Source organism: Crinia signifera, chromosome 19 (assembly GCF_055691185.1).
Source record: "Crinia signifera chromosome 19, ASM5569118v1, whole genome shotgun sequence".
Lineage (NCBI taxonomy): Eukaryota > Metazoa > Chordata > Amphibia > Anura > Myobatrachidae > Crinia > Crinia signifera.
Window position 1 is genome coordinate 85,167,890 of NC_139226.1, and position 20,771 is coordinate 85,188,660.

At 45.7% G+C, this 20,771-nt stretch overlaps 1 protein-coding gene across 2 annotated transcripts in view; it reads right to left on the reverse strand.

The window, feature by feature from the left end:
* ETS1 (ETS proto-oncogene 1, transcription factor) overlaps positions 1–20,771 on the reverse strand; it is a 106,894-nt gene that overhangs the window by 60,189 nt on the left and 25,934 nt on the right. For both annotated transcript variants that reach the window (XM_083162835.1, XM_083162834.1), the window contains exon 3: positions 6,478–6,610. In XM_083162835.1, coding sequence (XP_083018961.1) covers positions 6,478–6,610 — 133 coding nt within the window. The remainder of the gene's footprint in view (positions 1–6,477; positions 6,611–20,771) is intronic.

Genomic DNA, 20,771 nt, shown 5'->3' on the forward strand with positions numbered 1-20,771 from the left:
TCTGCAATGTGGAGCGAGCAGGGGGGCCGGGGACATCGAGGTGGCGGGCGGGGGATGCTGCAAGGCGGCTGGGGGGACGGAGGCACGCTGCTAGTAGTGCGGACACTGCGGGGGACACAGGCGGCAGTAACATAGAGCCGGGCGGGGGGAGCCGGGAGCTGTCAGTACTGAAAAAAAAGCCCATACAATGAATGGGCAGCCTGTGATTGGCTGAGCGCTCTCTCAGCCAATTGCTGACAGGCTGAGAGAGCGCTCAGCCAATCACAGGCTGCCCATTCATTGTATGGGCTTTTTTTTTTTCAGTGCTGACCGCTCCCGGCTCCCCCCGCCCGGCTCTATGTCACTGCCGCCTGTGTCCCCCGCAGCGTCCGCACTACTAGCGGCGTGTCCCCCCCCCCTACCCGGACGGAGCATGACAGCTCCCTGCTCCGGCTCCCCCTGCCGCCCCCCTCCCTCGCTGGCGTCTCCCGCCCCCCTCCCTCGCCGGCGTCCTCAGAGTCCCCACGGCTGCACATAAGATTTATCTTATGTGCAGCCAGTCCGACGTCCCGACTCTGACCCGATGCGCATCGGGTCGGACCGGGTGTCAAAACCTGCGATTTGGTCCGATTTCACTGCCCGATCCATCTGGATCGGGTGAAATTGGGGCCAAATCGCATAGTGTATGGCGGCCTTTAGTATTACAGACCCTGCCGTTGTGATGAAATAGGTGATCCAGCTAATTTTATTTTTAGTTTAAATGTATTTTAAGGTTGTTTAAGTTGTTATTGTTCCACTCCTAAAGGTGCCCACAGACGCTACAATTGTACTGTGCTATGTGTTTTTGACTGTACAATGGTTCTATACAATTTTTCTTCCAGCTTGCGATGCGATGTGCACTTGGATGCATGCGATGCGATGTGATAAACCCATGTTTGTAATGTTAAATTTCAGATGTAGTCTAAAAAGTACGTGCAGCACGTACTTTTTTAGACATACAATATCGGGCTCCCGGGAACGCGCATCGCATCGCACAAGCCCATAAACACCGTCCAATAATTGTACATAAGATGCAATTTGTGCTTAAAAAGTACAAAACGCATTCGATAATTGATGCGCCTGTGGGCACCTTTATAAAATAATTGTCCTTCAATTCAATTGTACAGTAACCAGGCATTATTACACTAATGATTTCATTGTAATATATATAAGCCATACCTGCCAACATGACCCATTCCTAAATCCAGGAATCCTTCATTTATGATGGCAATCACCTGTGCTTAAATTCCTTTATTAAAAATTACAAAGTTCAACACTGGTGGCGCAATCATATATTATTATTATTATAATTTATTATTACACATAGCATTCTGGATATTAATGGTAAATCAGACAGCATCACAACTGCCCCCCACCCCCCAAGAAACCTACAGGGGGATGCGGCTGCAAGCATGACAGCAGGGATCGCTGTGGTTCCTCCATCATACATGCCACGGATACCTAATATTTGCGGCTACACTTGAAAACGGATGTTTTTGAGGGAACTAGCCGCAAATATTGAATGATAAATGGGCCCCAAATTCTTCGATTTACAGTACAACGAGTGGAATTAAATATGGTCTATAGGGAATCTTTTAACAAATTCTATTATTACACTATGTTTAATGAATGTGAGGGGCCTTATGTACGTACACATACAAGACGCGAGACAGTAATAGACATCCCTGTAACCCCATGAATGGGACACAAAGGCGATGTTTATGAGTCCAGAGATGACCCACTTAGAAAGGCCTCAGGCTCTCCCTCCCGCTGATGTCTGCCCACAGCCAAACGGATTCACAGACACAGAAGGATTCCATTCATGTCACCACGCAAGAACCGGGGCCCAACTGGTTAAACAGCAACAGGCAGAACTGGAGAGGAGGAGGGGAACAGGGACTGGACATTAAATTAAAAAAAAATAAGAAGAATGGAGACTCTCATATGAAAATGTGTTTCTTGTGAAGTCATGTGCAGCTGGATAGCAATCTATAAGGAATTGTCTGGTCTATTCTATTAACTCCTATGGAGCCTGAGACTGAAATCGCATTATCCGGTCACCACAAAAACTGGTGACTTCACTGCAACTATTCCGGAGGTTATCCCTTGAGGGAGGGGGGATAAACCACAAGCAGGACTCAGATAGGACTCCATTCCCAAGCTCGCTCAGCTCTGGGCTAGTCTGCTATATATAAACCTGAAAGCATTATATAAAATTCCTGAATGAGTGCTTGGCTACACAGATCCAATGAATGGCTGTACATCCGCGCTGGGCGGAAAAATACGCTCAAGGTCACAGGGAGCGGGACCCACTTGACTATTCCTCCACAGAAACATCTGGACCTCTGCACAGAGTAAAAGGTGGCTCGCATGGGTTCAAAGGGTCCTTAGGGGGCATAGGTTTTAATGAATGGCCCTAGGTCTCCATGGATCTAGGCAGGGTCATCTAACAGTCTGCGATGATACACAACAGAGCCAGCGACCCTGGCCAAACACATTAGTACATACTACAAGGTGACATTGTATCAGGGAGGCTTACAGGACAACCGGAGGCCATGGGGACGTTAATTATTCACTTTACCAACCATTGTGTTGTCTCAACTAGAAGTTGGGGAGTACAGACCCCTTTTTGTGACCCTCAGAAGATGAGCATACGTGACAGTCCGGGTGAAGGAAAATAGACAGTCCTCCAAGCCTGAGAAAAAGGAACGGTCAGAGTTAAAAATAGGATAAAAGGAAAAGAGAAAAATCCTGGGTATTTGGCAGGAGCGCATATGAATGAGTGTGCTGGAGATACTGCAAATGAATGTGGATGACTAGTTCTGACGTATGATGTGTCAATGCGTGTGTCACTAGGAATATGCGTGCAAAGGCACAAGGGTGTGATCGCTGCACAATATTTGGCCCATGAGTCTATAGCGGACTAATAAAGAACGGAATCGGTTAATGCAGTCTGAGTGTGCAGGGCATACAAGCACAGCCCGGGATGTGGATATAGTTTTATATACAGAGGTTTATATACAGTGTACCCACTGCGGAGGAAGGAGTGGGGGTGGGGGGGTTCTAATCAGAGGTGTCACTTGGCTAGTGGACCTCCCACATTTTTCCAAATCAAAAGTTCAGATTATATTATTCCCATGGAAAGCAATGTATAATGTATTGTAAACTATAATTTATAAAGGATTTTAGGCTTTTCTGAAATTGAAGATAATTTATTCAGTCATATTATGTTACAGGTTACGACTGACTACTCCTATACGCACCTCACCTGCCAACATAATACACCTGCGACAGTAAGAAATCTCATAGCTGCCATGTGGTTCTGGATGTGACACTGCCCTATTATACATATTATATATATATAGATATATATATATATATCTATATATATAGAGATATATAGATATATATATCTATATATATATATACCAATGAATCGGCACTCCCGACAAGTAGTAGCTATGTCCCCCTCCTGATCCCTGATGGGCGAGTCAGCTACCGTGGTGCCAAGCCAGAGTATAGATATAGAGAGATTTCCAATAGGCGGCACCCAGCGGATTTCAGACAGCCAGTAATCAAACGCAGACACCAATTTTGTGCAAGCTTTCGGGTACTTTATTCCCCTTCGTCAGGCGGCATACAAAGAATACATGATATATATAGATATATTGTAATGGCGGCACTCGCAAACAAAGAATCACTGGCGCCAAACAGGATCAGGAGAATATAATGACGTTTTGGTTTATTAACCGTCTTCAGATGATGGAGTAGCGGTGCTCTTACAGTAATCGGCCCTGCTGCATTGTGTGACTTTCATCTCACACTCACTGTTTTAATCAGCGTCTGCAAGAAAACACTGGTCCCAGCTCTCATTGTGACATCAGGTGTCACCAAGAAGCTGCCCAGAGCGTGACACATTCAATAACCGTCGCACAGTTCAAGGTAGAACACAAGTAAAACCAAGATGAGTTTGGGCTGTTATTAGGACTGGGAGGAGTGACTCACAGACCACAGGAGTTACACTGATCAGTAGACAGACCTATAACATGACGACTATATCCTGCAGTCCACAGAAGACTCACACAGCCATAAAACCCACTTCAATGTAAACATACGGACAAGCACAAATATCAATACTTTGTGCCAATAGGAGAGTTTAGTACAATCTTAGCATTTAAATTACTTTTATGTCCCAGTTATAATAAATAAAGTAGCTGAATTTTTTATGTCAGCATTTTTCGTATACAGACAAGTCTAATAGAGGGTACACACAGTGCGATTTTGCTTGCGATTGGATCCCAATTCGATTGGGATTGAATCGAACGGTACGCTAAATGCATTTCATTTGAATATATAGTCTTTTTTAGAACAAAAGAGAGAGCGCACCCCACATAGCAGTCTCTTTTCTCTTTTATTCTAAAAATAGTGTATACCCGACTGCTGGGAACAACACCCCCTCCACCGATCAAATAATTTGGGGCTCCTCTTGAAATACAACATTTATTTGGTGTGCAGATGTGCAAATAAGCTCCCTAGAGGAGCCAATGCTGCGAATATATAGTCTGCTCTATTTTTACACTGCAATAAAGATATCACTTTGAAGTAAAACCCCACCCAAATCTAATTCTCTCTGCACAAGTAACATCTGCCCCCCTGCAGTGCACATGGTTTTGTCCATCTAAGAAGGATTTTGTCAGAAAGAGTGAACTAGAATAAGGCCCATAGGGGGAAATTTACCAATATGAAAAACCTAGTTTTTCGTATTGGTATTTCCCCTACGGTTGCATACGACTGTTTAAGTCGTATGCAAACTCGTGTTCCGGAGGGTCAGTTACAAAGCAGTCATATACGACTGCTTTGTAACCCTCCGATGGTGTAACCATCCGTATTAGCGGCCGTATATACGGCTGCTAATACGAATTATTTCTAGCAGTCTGCACGGATCAGTCAGATCCGTGCAGGCTGCAGTGTGTAAAAAAAAAAAGAAAAATAAATAAATAAAAAAAAAAAAACGGCGTGGGGTCCCCCCCACAGCTGTAACCAGCACCAGGCTGAAGGAGCCGGGGCCGGTAATTAAAAATCAGGGAACCCGACAAATAGGGGATCCCCGATTTTTAACAACCAGCCCCAGGCTCCAGGTCCGGGGCTGGTTCCCAAAATACGGGGGACAAAATGACTAGGGGTCCCCCGTATTTTAAGAACCAGCCCCAGGCACAACCAGCCAGCAGGGTAATGTCACAGCCGGGGGACACTTATAATATAAGTTCCCGCGGCCAAAACATTAACCCTACCGACCAGTCAGCCTGGCCAGGGGCCCTGGGGGAGTGGGGACCCCCCCAATGAAGGGGTCCCCCCCCTCCAGGACATTTTACACATTTTGCTAATTTGCATCCTCTCACAATAGTTATCAAGTGTGGGAGGAGCATTTGCATAACACAGATAAGGATGTCAGAGCTCTGCGCAGAAATTGCATCCACACCTGGTAAACGACCATTAATGATATGAACGACACAGGCTTTTATGAACAGCAGCAGATGTGCAACCGCTGGATCTCCAATGGTCACGCTACATAGAAAATGCAACAATCTATTCTAGATGATTAAATGCACCGTTATTGTTTGTTACACTATAGTGCCTGAATGTATACGGAACTTTCAGGTACTAGATGGGCACAGTGGCAATACACACACCAATATTTACACACACGCACACACTGTACACCCAATCCTCTCTAATGACACTTGTTTTCCAGATGTAGTAATGTGGATTGAATAATGTGATTTCATTTATTGAAGTTGTGTTTGCAGTGGGTGGAGGGACCCAGAGGAATCAGCAGCTTTCACACCATTCAGAAATCACACGTATAATTCTAACACACAAATGAACTAGTGTCCTGGATAAAGCCATAATATTTGGGACAGTCCATGGAACTAAGGACTGTGATCATGTGTTCCGGGACAGGAGATGGGCATTTATGTGCATGCGCTGGGTGCGAGTGGGCATAGCGAACTGAAAGTTCACAAACAGTGCAGGTGGGGGGGGGGGGGGCATGGGCGCCAATGGGCTGGGTGTTCCCACGTAAATGTGCCTGTGACGTGGGGGTGGGCAGCTGATGTCAGTGGATGTCAGCTGCCTGCCCGCTTCTCGTACAGGGAGCACGCAAATGTAAGCCATCAGAGAGGTGTCATATCTGCCTACACCTTCCAAATCATTTGATGGTCACAGAGTCGGGGAGGGGGTGGCAGCCATGTGGGCGGCGTTTCATCCACACGCAACTCTGCAAATTTTGCAGCATTGAGTGTGGACCAAAATAAGGTCCCAGATACGTAACAGTCACAAATGGGTGAGCTACCTGTGTCTTATACAGTGACATTACCCATAAGTTGTTTAAGTCACTGAACATTTGCTATGTTACTGAGTATTATCAGTATCTGTCTCTCACATGCATGGTAACTGTACCTGTTCCTTCTGTTCCACACGGAACCTCCTGGATCGCCAGCTCTTCCCATAATGGGTGACCCCATTTCTCTTGGTTCTCGTACACCGGGAATCCGTATGGAGTATAGAGATCTTGGAATCTAGGGTCCAAATCCTGCACATACAGAGAAAATCAGAGGACGTTAAAATCTTTTGTGCACAATATTTTTAAAATCCTGTATTATATCCAACATGAGATTAAAATGATCATCCCTGAGGCACATGGTAACCTTTAACCTTCCACTGGGCCTGATTCAGAGTCTCACGCTTAGCCGATATGCACACAAATGGGTGGTGTTAATTTATTTACACGTGTTGGGTTGTAGAATATATTTAGACGCACTGTAGTAGAAATGTACGGGGCACTCCTGGATGTGGCATGATGGGCACAGACAAACAAAGAGAATGCACTAGTGAGGGTTAGGGAGAGGGTAACTATACTTACCCGACCCCTGTCGGAATTCCCTCCATGGGATGACGGCATCGGTATTCTGACTGCTGTCATCCCACTGCTGGTCATCCCCTACACCTACAGCCAACCGGACTCAACAATGGCTATAGATGCAGTAGGAACCTTGGCCTAAGGAGATTCCCTGTATGCTGCGGGGTGAATAAGGAGAAGCATTGAGGCCAAGGTTCTGATTGGTTGATGGATGGCAATTTTTATTTTGGTTTCACCCAGTAGCATAACTATAATTTTTGCGCCCCATTGCCAAAGAACTTCATATCTGCCCCCATCTTACTAATAAGAATGTCCCTCATCACCTCCTCCTTAATAACTGAATAATGCATCCCTAATAACTAAATCCTCTGAGGCGTTGGCCATTTTGGGAGGGACATCTCTCACACGGTGCTGCTCCTTAGGCCAACGGCTCTTCTCTGCTGCACTGACAGCTGGAGGCCCAGTAGGGCCGGATTAAGACTTTGGGGGGCCCGGGTCACTTTAGACAGGGGGGGCCCCTACCACTTGTCATTACTGGCCGCAAACTTCATGAAAGAATATTACACTGTCAAAACACAGAGAAAAAGGCAGTATAAACTTGGTCCTTGGTTAACTGCAGGGGTGGGGATTAATTATATATATATATTTTTTTTTTTGCACATACATACATACATACCACGTGAAAAGCCTGTGTTTGTCCCTCTGTACCTTACTTTGTAGGACTGTAGGAGACCGTACAGGCTCAGGGCTGCCTCTGATTAAAAACCCTCCCATGATGAGGCTGCTGCTACTGCTGTCCTCATTGGGCCTGAAAAGCATGTAATGAGCTCCACCAATCAGAACTCAGCACAAACCTCTCAGCCTCTGACCTCTTGTGCAAAATCTCATGGGACTTCGTCATCTCCCAGTAATACACTGCACTCTTGTGCAGTCAATCTGCCTTGGCTCCCGATGCTCAGCACCATTAATCATTGTCCCATTGGCAGATAGGTGAAGCTGCAGCACTACCCAACTGCCATGCACAAAACCTTTAGCTAAAAATCCATGCCGACCATAGGGGGCCCCTAACTAGAGGGGGACCCAGGGGTACTGACCCCCTGCCCCTTAATCCGGCCCTGAGGCCCAGGATAGTTGTCCGCACAGCATACCTACTAACTTCTAGATTTTTGTGGGTCTGGCATGCTGTTCAACCCACAGGTAGCAGTGTAAGGCAGTGGGGGGGCCGCATTTGGGAGTCCCCCTGTTACTCGCCGCTTTCAGCAGTGAATAGATGCTGGAAACTCTCTGGGGCGGCCATTTTTTCCCAGCGATATTTGGCACTGCGCAGCCAGGGCAGGATGGAAAGGTGAGTATAATTGCATGGGTGCAGGATGTGTGGTGTGTGGACCCGTCATTCTTTAGAAAAGGACTGTAGCATACTGTACTTCAGTTTCTGCAACTGTTATGTTAATTCCTGCATTCCACCGAGTAAATTACATGACAGCCTGGTTTCCTGTGATGTTTAACCAAATTTGCGGCTGATAGACAATCTGTAGTATGTTACACTGCTAAGTGCTCTGCAATGAAACTTTCATCGCTGCATCAAAGGGGACGGAGCAGTTCATGCAGCCGAGGGAACCATTTCCTGTTGTTCTGCAGGTGCAGAAACCGCTCTGATCTGCACAATTTCTGCTCGACAAATAAAAAACTCTCTCTAGCTTATTGTAAGTAGGTCATTTGCTCATTCTACAATAGAAAGAACTGTCATTATCTGACTTACATGTAATAGCTGCATACCTACATAAGATTAGTGTTTCTCCTAAAGTCTATAGATTGTAAGCTTGCGACAAGGGCCCTCCTACCTCTATGTTGGTTTGTTACTAGCCAATTTTTTATCATGGTTTCCAATTGTAAAGTGCAACAGAGCATGCTGCGCTATAAGAAACTGTAAATAATAATAATAAAAAAGTTGTCTTGAGCTTCTCTTATACTTTCCCAGATTGACAAATTTTAGTGGATGGAAATCAGACTGCACCAGACATTAATTGCATAGTACAGGCCTGGCCAACCTGTGGCTCTCCAGCTGTTGTGAAACTACAAGTCCTAGCATGCCTAACTTGCTGTTAGGGAATATTAAAACTGTGGCAAAGCATGCTGGGATGTGTAGTTTCACAACAGCTGGAGAGACACAGGTTGGCCAGGCCTGGCATAGCATAACTATATAGTTCCCCCCATCCCAAGGTTCTGGAACATGAAGCCCTGCCCCCGAGTTCTGACTGGCCCGTGGGATGACTGGCAAACACACTGACGGACATCCCTATTTTAAGTACTATTTTTTCTGTATTTTATTCTAAGGGTGCATGGCCACGTCTCTCGTGATTAGACCATGCCCCCTGACAAGCACCTTGGCGTGGCCAGGCTCTCTACTGCTCTGAACGTGGCAATAATAATAGTGCTCTAGTTTACACATGACTGTTACTCGGAGTAGACTGATATAACATCTCAATAACTAATCGTATTGTAGGGAAATGTAGGCTATATTCACTGCAGGTCAGGGCCGAACTGGCCATCTGGCACTTCTGCCAAATGCCAGAGTGGGCCAGGTGGGCCAATTTCTTCTTGCGAGGTGGAGGCTTCGCCTACCGATTGGTGCATAGAGAGAGCCGCTGGACTCGCAGCGGGTCTGGCGGCTCTCTTTGTGCACCACTGAGGTCCAGGAGGCAAGGCAGAAGAGACAGCGCGTGCATGCACAAATGCCAGGGCTGATTCGGCGTCCCAGTCCGTCGCTGCTGCAGGTACATAGAAACATAGAATTTGATGGCAGATAACAACCGCTTGGCCCTTCTAGTCTGCCCCTTTTCTAAAAATGCTACCTTAAGCCATATTTGAGCCTTATTTTTTTGTAAGGATAGCAATATGCCTATCCCAACCATGTTTAATTTGCTCTACTGTATTTTCCTCTACCACCTCTGATGGGAGGCTATTCCACTTATCCACTACCCTTTCTGTGAAGTAATTTTTCCTCAAATTTCCCCTTAATCTTCCTCCCCCTAGTTTCAAAGAGTAAGAAGAGGAAGAAGAGGAGGAGGAGGAAAAAGACAAGGAGGAAAAAGAGGAGAAGGAAGAAGAGGAGGAGGAGGAAGAAGAGGAAAATGAGGAAGAAGAAGAAGAGGAGGAAGATGAGGAAGAGGAAGAAGAGGAAGAAGAGAAGGAAGAAGAGGGAGAGGAGGAAGAGGTAAAGGAAGAAGAAGAGGAAGAGGAGGAGGAAGAAGAGGAAGAAGAGGAAGAGGAGGAAGAGGAGGAGGAAGAAGAGGAAGAAGAGGAAGAGGAGGAAGAGGAGGAGGAGGAAGAGGAGTAAGAAGAGGAGGAGGAAGAGGAGGAGGAGGAGTAAGAAGAGGAGGATTGTCCCTCGGCCCGCCCAACCACCATTAGTTTGTAAATAGGACATTGCGTACTTGACAAACCAGTCATTTACTCATTTCAGCCAGAGGAAGTGCAAAACCTGTGACAAATTACAGGTTTGTTTGGGCCCCCGCATTAAACGACGCAATGTTTAAAATAGTGCATCATATAATAGTAAGAAGAATCTCGAGAAAAAAGAAGAGGCGCAAGGTGGAATTGTCCCTGGGCCCAAAGCTTGTAAATAGGACATTGTGCACTTGACAAACCAGTCATTTCAATCAGAGGGAGTGCCAAACCTGTGACTAAAATGACTGGTTTGTTTGGGCCCCCACAATAAAAGAAGCAATGTTCAAAATAGCGCATCATATAATAACGAAACGCGATAAATATGATAAACTGGTTGCTCAGCTCCGTGATTATTACCACTCGTCTCTCAATACATTGCCGAAGCAAGAAGTGGAGCGCAAACACTTGTATGCGATTAAAGACAAGTCCACTTATCACCGGTACTTCTCTACTCTCCTACAGTATGTTTAGGATTCTAGGACATGACTGCGTTCCGCTGACCTCACACCCAACTTACGTCATACACACACATACCTTGCACCCAAAGCCATGCTCTAAATCTATGACTCACGGGAAGGACTGGGTGAGAGACAAAGCAGTGCCATTATACCTGTTCTATAGTCGCTACACTCTTCTCATTGTATTATCGTACCTGCATTCCTAAATGGTTCCGTTACACACTGAAAGGGGCGTGATTGGAAGATCCTCATTGCATATATTACTGCTCATATTCATGCATGCTGGTTGTACTTAGCAATTCCTCTCGTACCTCTTCTCCACAGGGTCATGGTATTGTCTACAAAGGTGGTGGACAGCATTGTGTATGCACATGTCGTACATCGATGATGGAAAGGTGGATGAGGTGCTCGGGAATCACCTGTTGCCACTTCCCCCAGCATTTCACACACTCCCACCTCAGTGCGGGGAGTTCATTGTGTGTAGGGTGAAGCCCTTTGATAATGAGGAAAAATGGGATCCTAAGGTAAGTCATGTGGTAATATATATATATATATATATATATATATATATATATAGTAATGTAATAGCAGGTACAGCGCTAGTTCCTGCTTCGAGGAAAGTAATAATTACAGGTACAGCACTAGTGCCTGCTTCAGGGCAAGTGATAATTACATACAGCTATTTTTTTTAGTTTAATATCTTAATTTATTTTATGTATAACGCTGCGTGGATGCAGAACAATCACACACAGAACTTCTGACAATATACTATGGGTGCAGTACACACAAACAATAATGAAGAGAAAATTTGATTTAGATTTTTTTAGTTTAATATCTTAATTTATTTTTAATGCGCATCTTGTATAATGCTGCGTGGAGGCCGAACAATCACACACGGAACTTCTGACAGTAATACTATACTTTCAGAAGTTTCGTGTGTGATTGTTCGGCCTCAGGAGCGCTCAGGCACCCAAGTCCTCCCGAGCCACCGTGAACATACCACAGACTGTCGCAGACATCACTGCTGAATGTGACAGGCAGCTAAGGCAGCGGGGACAGCGGCGGCAGAGAAGCTCCAGCATACTAACGCCAGAGCAGAGGTGAGGGAGGAGGGCTTCCAATGTCCTGTGGTGGGTTTTGCTGGGGCAGAACAAACCTGCCCTGGTAGGTTTTTCCTGCCCCAGCAAAACCCACCACTCAAGGGTTTAAACTAAAAAGATCAAAATCAAATTTTCTCTTCATTATTGTTTGTGTGTACTGCACCCATATTATATTGTCAGTTCTGTGTGTGATTGTTCTGCATCCATGCAGCATTATACAAGCTGCGCATTAAAAAGAAATTAAGATATTAAACAAAACAATTTTTGCTTTTCTTTATTTTTTTTTGTGTGTACTGCACCCCAATAGTATACACCATATATTTCTCTTCATTATTGTTTGTGTGTATTGCACAAAGTATCGATGATGGTAAAGGTGGATGAGTTGCTCGGGAATCACCTGTTGCCACTTACCCAAGCATTTCACACACTCCCACCTCAGTGCGGGGAGTTCATTGTGTGTAGGGTGAAGCCCTTTGATAATGATGAAAAATGGGATCCTAAGGTAAGTCATGTGGTAATATATATATATATATATATATATATGGCAATGCGGTCCGGCACTCACTCCAACGTGGCAACTGCCCCGGTGAACATCCAGTCGGTAGGATAGTTGAAGAAAAAGACTGGCACTCAGAGGTCTTAGTACAAAACGTGTATTCACAACAAGTGGAAAAACATCCAACGTTTCGGGGCTGTGCCCCTTTGTCAAGGTGTATGGGGTAACTAAGACCTCTGAGTGCCAGTCTTTTTCTTCAACTATATATATATATATATATATATATATATATATATATATATATATATATATATATATATATAGAGAGAGAGAGAGAGAGAGAAAGAAACAGGCTGGCACTCGAGGGTCTTTGTAAAAAACCAGTGTATTCACAGCAAGTGAAATCCAACGTTTCGGGGCTGCGCCCCTTTGTCAAGGTGTGTGTGATAACACACACCTTGACAAAGGGGCGCAGCACCGAAACGTTGGATTTCACTTGCTGTGAATACACTGTTTTTTTACAAAGACCCTCGAGTGCCAGCCTGTTTCTTTCTACATTACCCTTATCTGATGGGCACCGGGGCAGCTGTTCCAGAGGAGTGAGTGCCGGACCGCATCGCTGTGTATATATATATATATATATAAATATATATATATAGTAATGTAATAGCAGGTACAGCGCTACTTCCTGCTTCGGGCAAGTAATAATTACAGGTACAGCACTAGTGCCTGCTTCAGGGCAAGTGATAATTACATACAGCAATTATTTTTAGTTTAATATCTTAAATTATTTTATGTATAACGCTGCATGGATGCAGAACAATCACACACGGAACTTCTGACAATATACTATGGGTGCAGTACACACAAACAATAATGAAGAGAAAATTTGATTTAGATTTTTTTAGTTTAATATCTTAATTTATTTTTAATGGGCATCTTGTATAATGCTGCGTGGAGGCCGAACAATCACACACGGAACTTCTGACAGTAATATTATACTGTCAGAAGTTCTGTGTGTGATTGTTCGGCCTCCACGCAGCATTATACAAGACCACTGGAGCTTCCCTGACGCCGCTGTCCCCGCTGCCTTAGCCACCTTCAGCAGTGACGTCGGCAACAGGCTGTGGGATGTTCACGGTGGCTCGGGAGGACTTGGGTGCCTGAGCGCTCCTGAGTCCCCCCGAGCCGCGCCGACCATACCCGAGCCTGCCGCCAATGTCACTGTAAAATGAGTGACAGCTGGCTGCGGGCGGGTCAGGGGAGCTTCGGCGTACAGTAATGTACAGCTTGTATAACGCTGCGTAGAGGCAACAGCGGCCAAAACATCTCATGCTCCGTTTTTAGCTTTCACCCCCCAACCATCACGCCGCAGCTGGAACATTTTCTGCGTCGGTTCCAGCTTTAATTCCCAAAAGTATCTCGTCGCGTCCAGAACATCTCATGCGTCGGTTCCAGCTTTCAATTCCGAAAACACCTCGTCGCGGCCAGAACATCTCATCAGTCGGTTCTGGCTTTACCCCCAAGCACCTTGCCAAGGCGGTGACATTTCATTCACAGGTTCCAGCTTTCACCCTCCAGGCACATAGCTGCATATGGACAAGTTATTTGCCGGATCCAGTTTTCACATCCCAATCAAGTGTGACAGGGTACAATGGTGTGAAAGTGATATATGGGGCCTATATATTATCACTTCATTTCTGCCAATGTAGGTAAAAATGATAATTTTCACTTACTTTTGTAGAAAATAAGTACCTCACAGCGGCCGGAACATCTCATGCTCCGTTTTTGGCTTTCACCCCTCAACCATTACGCCGTGGCCGGAACATTTTCTGCGTTGGTTCCGGCTTTCACTCCCAAAAGCATTCCGTCGCGTCCAGAACATCTCATGCGTCGGTTCTGGCTTTCACTCCCAAAAGCACCTCGTCGTGGCCAGAACATCTCATCCGTCGGTTCCGGCTTTACCCCCCAAGCACCTTGCCAAGTCGGGAACATTTCATTCACAGGTTCCAGCTTTTACCCTCCAGGCACATAGCCGTGTACGGAACAAGTTATTCCCAGGTTCCGATTTTCACACCCCAGTCGAATGTGAAAGGGTACAGCAGTGTGAAAGTAATATATGGGGCCTATAAATGATCACTTTTTTTTACCAAAGAAGGTGGAAATAACAATTTTCACCTACTTTTGTAGAAAATAAGTACCTCACAGCAGCCGGTACATCTCATGCGCCGGTTTCGGCTTTCACCGCCAAACCACCACGCCGCTACTGGAACATTCCTTTCACCTGTTCCAGGTTTCACCCACAAAAGCACCTTGCCAAGGCAGTACCATTTCATTCACAGGTTCCAGCTTTCACCCTCCGGGCATATAGCTGCATATGGACAAGTTATTTGCCGGATCCAGTTTTCACATCCCAATCAAGTGTGATAGGGTACAGTGGTGTGAAAGTGGTTTATGGGGACTATATATTATCACTTCATTTCTACCAAAGTAGGTGAAATTGATCATTTTCACTTACTTTTGTAGAAAATAAGTACCACACAGCGGCCGAAACATCTCATGCTCCGTTTTTGGCTTTCACCCCCCAACCATCACGCCGCAGCCGGAACATTTTCTGCGTCGGTTCCAGCTTTCATTCCCAAAAGCATCTCGTCGCAGGCCAGAACATCTTATGCGTCGGTTCCGGCTTTCACTCCCAAAAGCATCCCGTCGCGTCCAGAACATCTCATGCGTCGGTTCTGGCTTTCACTCCCAAAAGCATCCCGTCGCGGCCAGAACATCTCATGCGTTGGTTCCAGCTTTCACTTCCAAAAGCACCTCGTCACGGCCAGAACATCTCATCCGTCGGTTCCGGCTTCAACCCCCAAGCACCTTGCTAAGTCAGGAACATTTCATCACAGGTTCCAGATTTTACCCTCCAGGCACATAGCTGCGTACAAGTTATTCCCAGATTCCGGTTTTCACACCCCAATCGAATGTGAAAGGGTACAGCGGTGTGAAAGTGGTATATGGGGTCTAAAAATTATCACTTTTTTTTACCAAAGGAGGTGAAAATAACAATTTTCACCTACTTTTGTAGAAAATAAGTACCTTGCAGCAGTCGGTACATCTCATGCGCCGGTTCCGGCTTTCACTGCCCAACCATCACGCCGGAACATTTCTTGTGCCGGTTCCAGGTTTCACCCACAAAAGCACCTTGCCAAGGCGGTGACATTTCATTCACAGGTTCCAGCTTTCACCCTCCAGGCACATAGCTGCATATGGACAAGTTATTTGCCGGATCCAGTCTTCACATCCCAATCAAGTGTGATAGGGTACAGTGGTGTGAAAGTGGTTTATGGGGACTATATATTATCACTTCATTTCTACCAAAGTAGGGTGAAATTGATCATTTTCACTTACTTTTGTAGAAAATAAGTACGTCACATCTCATGCTCCGTTTTTGGCTTTCACCCCCCAACCATCACGCCGCAGCCGGAACATTTTCTGCGTCGGTTCCAGCTTTCATTCCCAAAAGCATCTCGTCGCAGGCCAGAACATCTCATGCGTCGGTTCTGGCTTTCACTCCCAAAAGCACCTCGTCGTGGCCCGAACATCTCATCCGTCAGTTCCGGCTTTACCCCCCAAGCACCTTGCCAAGGTGGGAACATTTCATTCACAGGTTCCAGCTTTTACCCTCCAGGCACATAGCCGCGTACATAACAAGCTATTCGCCGGTTCCGGTTTTCACACCCCAATCAAATGTGAAAGGGTACAGCGGTGTGAAAGTGGTATATGGGGCCTATAAATTATCACTTTTTTTTTTTTACCAAAGTAGGTGAAAATTATTATTATTTTCACCTACTTTAGTAGAAAAAAGTATTACTGACATTCAATAAAAAAGCAATGCAGACAATATCACTGCTATCTCCCGCACTGATATCAGCCCTGATTTGGCTCGCTATCAAGTCATCCTTATCAGTTCCTGCCCCAGTGATTGCAAATACATGCTACAGCACATATTAGACCCTTAACTGTGGACCCGTTACTCAGTTTTACAAACTGAGCAGGTCCCCGGGTATGTGCTCTGCAGCAGCCAGTCTTGAGGAGCTGTCAGGAACTATCATCCCCAAAGCACCTCACAGTGCCTGGAACATCTCATGCGCCCGTTTAGGCTTTCACCCGCCTTCAAGCCCATCGCAAAAGCATGACAATCTCATGCGCCGGATCTGGCACCTCCCCAAAGCACCTCACCGCGGCCGGAACATTTCATGCGCCGCTTCCGGCTTTCACCCCCCAAACACCACGCCGCGGCCAGAACATTTATTGCACCGGTTCCAGCTTTCACCCCCAAAAGCACCTCGTCGCAGCCAGAATATCTCATACGTCGGATCAGGCTGCAACCCCTCCCAAGCACCTTGCCAAGGTGGGAACATTTCATTCACAGGTTCCAGCTTTTACCCTCCAGGCACATAGCTGCATACGGACAAGTTAATCGACAAATCCAGTTTTCATACCCCAATCAAGTGTTATAACATTTCCTGCACCGGTTCCGGCTTTCACTTCCAAAAGCACCTCGTCACGGGCCAGAACATCTCATGCGTCGGTTTCCGGCTTTCACACCCCAATCTAAGGTGAAAGGGTACAGCGGTGTGAAAGTGGTATATAGGGCCTATAAATGATCACATTTTTTTTACCAAAGTAGGTGGAAATAACAATTTTCACCTACTTTTGTAGAAAATAAGTCACTCACACGCCGCGACCGGAACATTCCTTGCGTCGGTCCCGGCTTTCACTCCCAAAAGCACCTCGGCGCGTGCCAGAACATCTCATGCGTCGGTTCCGGCTTTCACTCCCAAAAGCATACCTTCGCGGTCAGAACATCTCATGCGTCGGTTCCAGCTTTCACTTCCAAAAGCACCTCGTCACGGCCAGAACATCTCATCCGTCGGTTCCGGCTTCAACCCCCAAGCACCTTGCTAAGTCAGGAACATTTCATCACAGGTTCCAGATTTTACCCTCCAGGCACATAGCTGCGTACAAGTTATTCCCAGATTCCGGTTTTCACACCCCAATCGAATGTGAAAGGGTACAGCGGTGTGAAAGTGGTATATGGGGTCTAAAAATTATCACTTTTTTTTACCAAAGTAGCTGAAAATAACAATTTTCACCTACTTTTGTAGAAAATAAGTACCTTGCAGCAGTCGGTACATCTCATGCGCCGGTTCCGGCTTTCACTGCCCAACCATCACGCCGGAACATTTCTTGTGCCGGTTCCAGGTTTCACCCACAAAAGCACCTTGCCAAGGCGGTGACTTTTCATTCACAGGTTCCAGCTTTCACCCTCCAGGCACATAGCTGCATATGGACAAGTTATTTGCCGGATCCAGTTTTCACATCCCAATCAAGTGTGATAGGGTACAATGGTGTGAAAGTGATATATGGGGCCTATATATTATCACTTCATTTTTGCCAATGTAGGTGAAAATGATCATTTTCACTTACTTTTGTAGAAAATAAGTACGTCACAGCGGCCGGAACATCTCATGCTCCGTTTTTGGCTTTCACCCCTCAACCATTACGCCGTGGCCGGAACATTTTCTGCGTCGGTTCCGGCTTTCACTCCCAAAAGCATCCCGTCGCGTCCAGAACATCTCATGCGTCGGTTCTGGCTTTCACTCCTAAAAACACCTCGTCGTGGCCAGAACATCTCATCCGTCGGTTACGGCTTAACCCCCCAAGCACCTTGCCAAGTCGGGAACATTTCATTCACAGGTTCCAGCTTTTACCCTCCAGGCAAATAGCCGTATATGGAAAAAATTATTCCCAGGTTCCGATTTTCACACCCCAATCGAATGTGAAAGGGTACAGCGGTGTGAAAATAATATATGGGGCCTATAAATCATCACATTTTTTTTACCAAAGAAGGTGGAAATTACAATTTTCACCTACTTTTGTAGAAAATAAGTACCTCACAGCAGCCGGTACATCTCATGCGCAGGTTTCGGCTTTCACCGCCAAACCACCACGCCGCTACTGGAACATTCCTTTCACCGGTTCCAGGTTTCACCCACAAAAGCACCTTGCCGAGGCAGTACCATTTCATTCACAGGTTCCAGCTTTCACCCTCCAGGCACATAGCTGCATACGGACAAGTTATTTGCCGGATCCAGTTTTCACATCCCAATCAAGTGTGATAGGGTACAGTGGTGTGAAAGTGCTATATTTATTACCTGCTACTTTATCTACTACACTGATACATGGACTTTGAGTTTCAGATTATTAGTCCTATTTAAAGACTGTTTGGGCAAACTTTGCCCTTTTCCAATGACTTCGTGTCATTAAAAAGGATCCCGCGGCCACAACATAAGGATCTGGAGAAGGAAAAATGCCCCCTGACGCTTTGGAGATGAAGCGCCCTGTGTATTAGAGGTAAAAAGAAGAAAAACGGAGACCGCGATTAAAGCGGTACTTCCGGGTACCTCTGCTGAGTATAGGAACCTAAATACCGGCGTCTACGGGGGACAACGTTTATGCGCACACCCGGCCACCCGCAGTACGTGCGGTAAATGCCGGAGTGGTGCTAGTTCATTGACGGACCATCCCCCCTGACTCATATCCGGTTCTGGGTCATAAATACCGGCAGCAGAATGAATAACAGCACTCTTCTGAAGAAGGACCATCTGGGTCCGAAATGCATTAAGAAACTGTGCTGTTTCTTTTGGATCCCTATTTGGCTTACTGGCGAAACCTGCTCCCTTGTTCCTGGACTGTGTGGAGGATCGATTCCGGAGTTGGACTTCACTTCAGACTGGGGTTTGACTGTGGGATACGTGTGAGCAGCCTGTTGCCTTGGAATAATATTTGTGCTTTTTTAATCGTCTACTTTTGTGAGTGCATTTTTATATTAAAAACCATCAATGTGTTTAAATACTACACTATGATCTGTTTTTGATTTAACCCCTACTGGTTTACCCTTGATTGGGGAACAATATAGGGGTAGTTTCATTTCAGAGTGAAAAATCTCCATTGAAATATTCTGCTAACCATCACTCATAGGAGAAGGTCATGTATATTTAAACCTATCACAATTGGTGTAATCTTGGTTCTTGGGAACATCCCAAAATAGCGCATTAGGGTGAACAAATTCTTCTTTTTCCGCTGCGTAGAGGCAGAACAATCACACATGGAACTTATAGTGTATACTATAGAAGTGCAGTACACACAAAAAAAATGTATTTTTTATGGATGGGGCTTGTATAACATTGCGTGGAGGCAGAACAATCACACACAGAACTTATTCTGACAATAGTATATAGTGTTTTGGATTGCAGTGCAGCACACCACAAACCACAATGAAACAAAATAAAAAATGAATAGCCTGCCTGTTTACTTTACCCCACTACACTGACTGACAGCCTGCCTAACACACGGACAGTACAATATATAACCCAGCACAAACCCCACTGCACAGCACAACACCCCTCTGCACAGCACAACACCACTCTGCACAACACAGCATCCCTCTACACTGCACAAGCACAGCACCCTCTGCACTGCACAGCACCCCTCTGGACAACATGCCCAGACCCCTGCACTGCAGAGCTGTGCACAGCTTGTGGAAGCGTGTGTGAAATGGTGCCAAATTCTTGGGACACCAAGCCTTTAAAGACACAGCATCTCGCGAGAATCCAACAGAAGATTACCGCGTTCGGCCTTGCTCGGTTTTCCCAAACAAAGTCGGAAACTGGTGAGCGCGGCTCGTGGACGTCGAGCCGGGCTGTGTTCGGAGCAGTTCGTATTCCACAAAATCCGAACCGCTTATCTCTAATACATACAGTATTAAGATTTTTTAGTCTTTCCGAGTATGTTTTGTGATGTAGGCCTGGCACTATTTTAGTTGCCGTTCTTTGTACATTCTCTAATGTATCTATATCGTTCTGGAGATATGGCCTCCAGAATCGAACACAGTACCAATGACCTATACAGTGGCATTATTACTTCTTTCTTTTCTTTGAAATTAAACTGTATTTGCCATGCTCTTGAATATTCCTCTAATCCAGGCGTCCTCAAACTATTTTGCTCTGGGACCCCATTAGACAATAGAAATAATTACGGGACCCAAGCAAGTTACAGCAGAAGGTAATCACATGTGTAGTCAGCAGATAGCACATACATGGCAGCATTGTGGAGGCACAAAACAATGGGTGGAGTCTAAAATAACAGACAATTCAACTGATTTTTTAGACTCCTTGAATCACTGACTGAGATTAGAAAAGTCATCAGCCTGATGGTCAGCAACATGGAGTCGTGACCCCATGCTGAGAAGGTCGGGACCCACTTTGGGGTCAGGG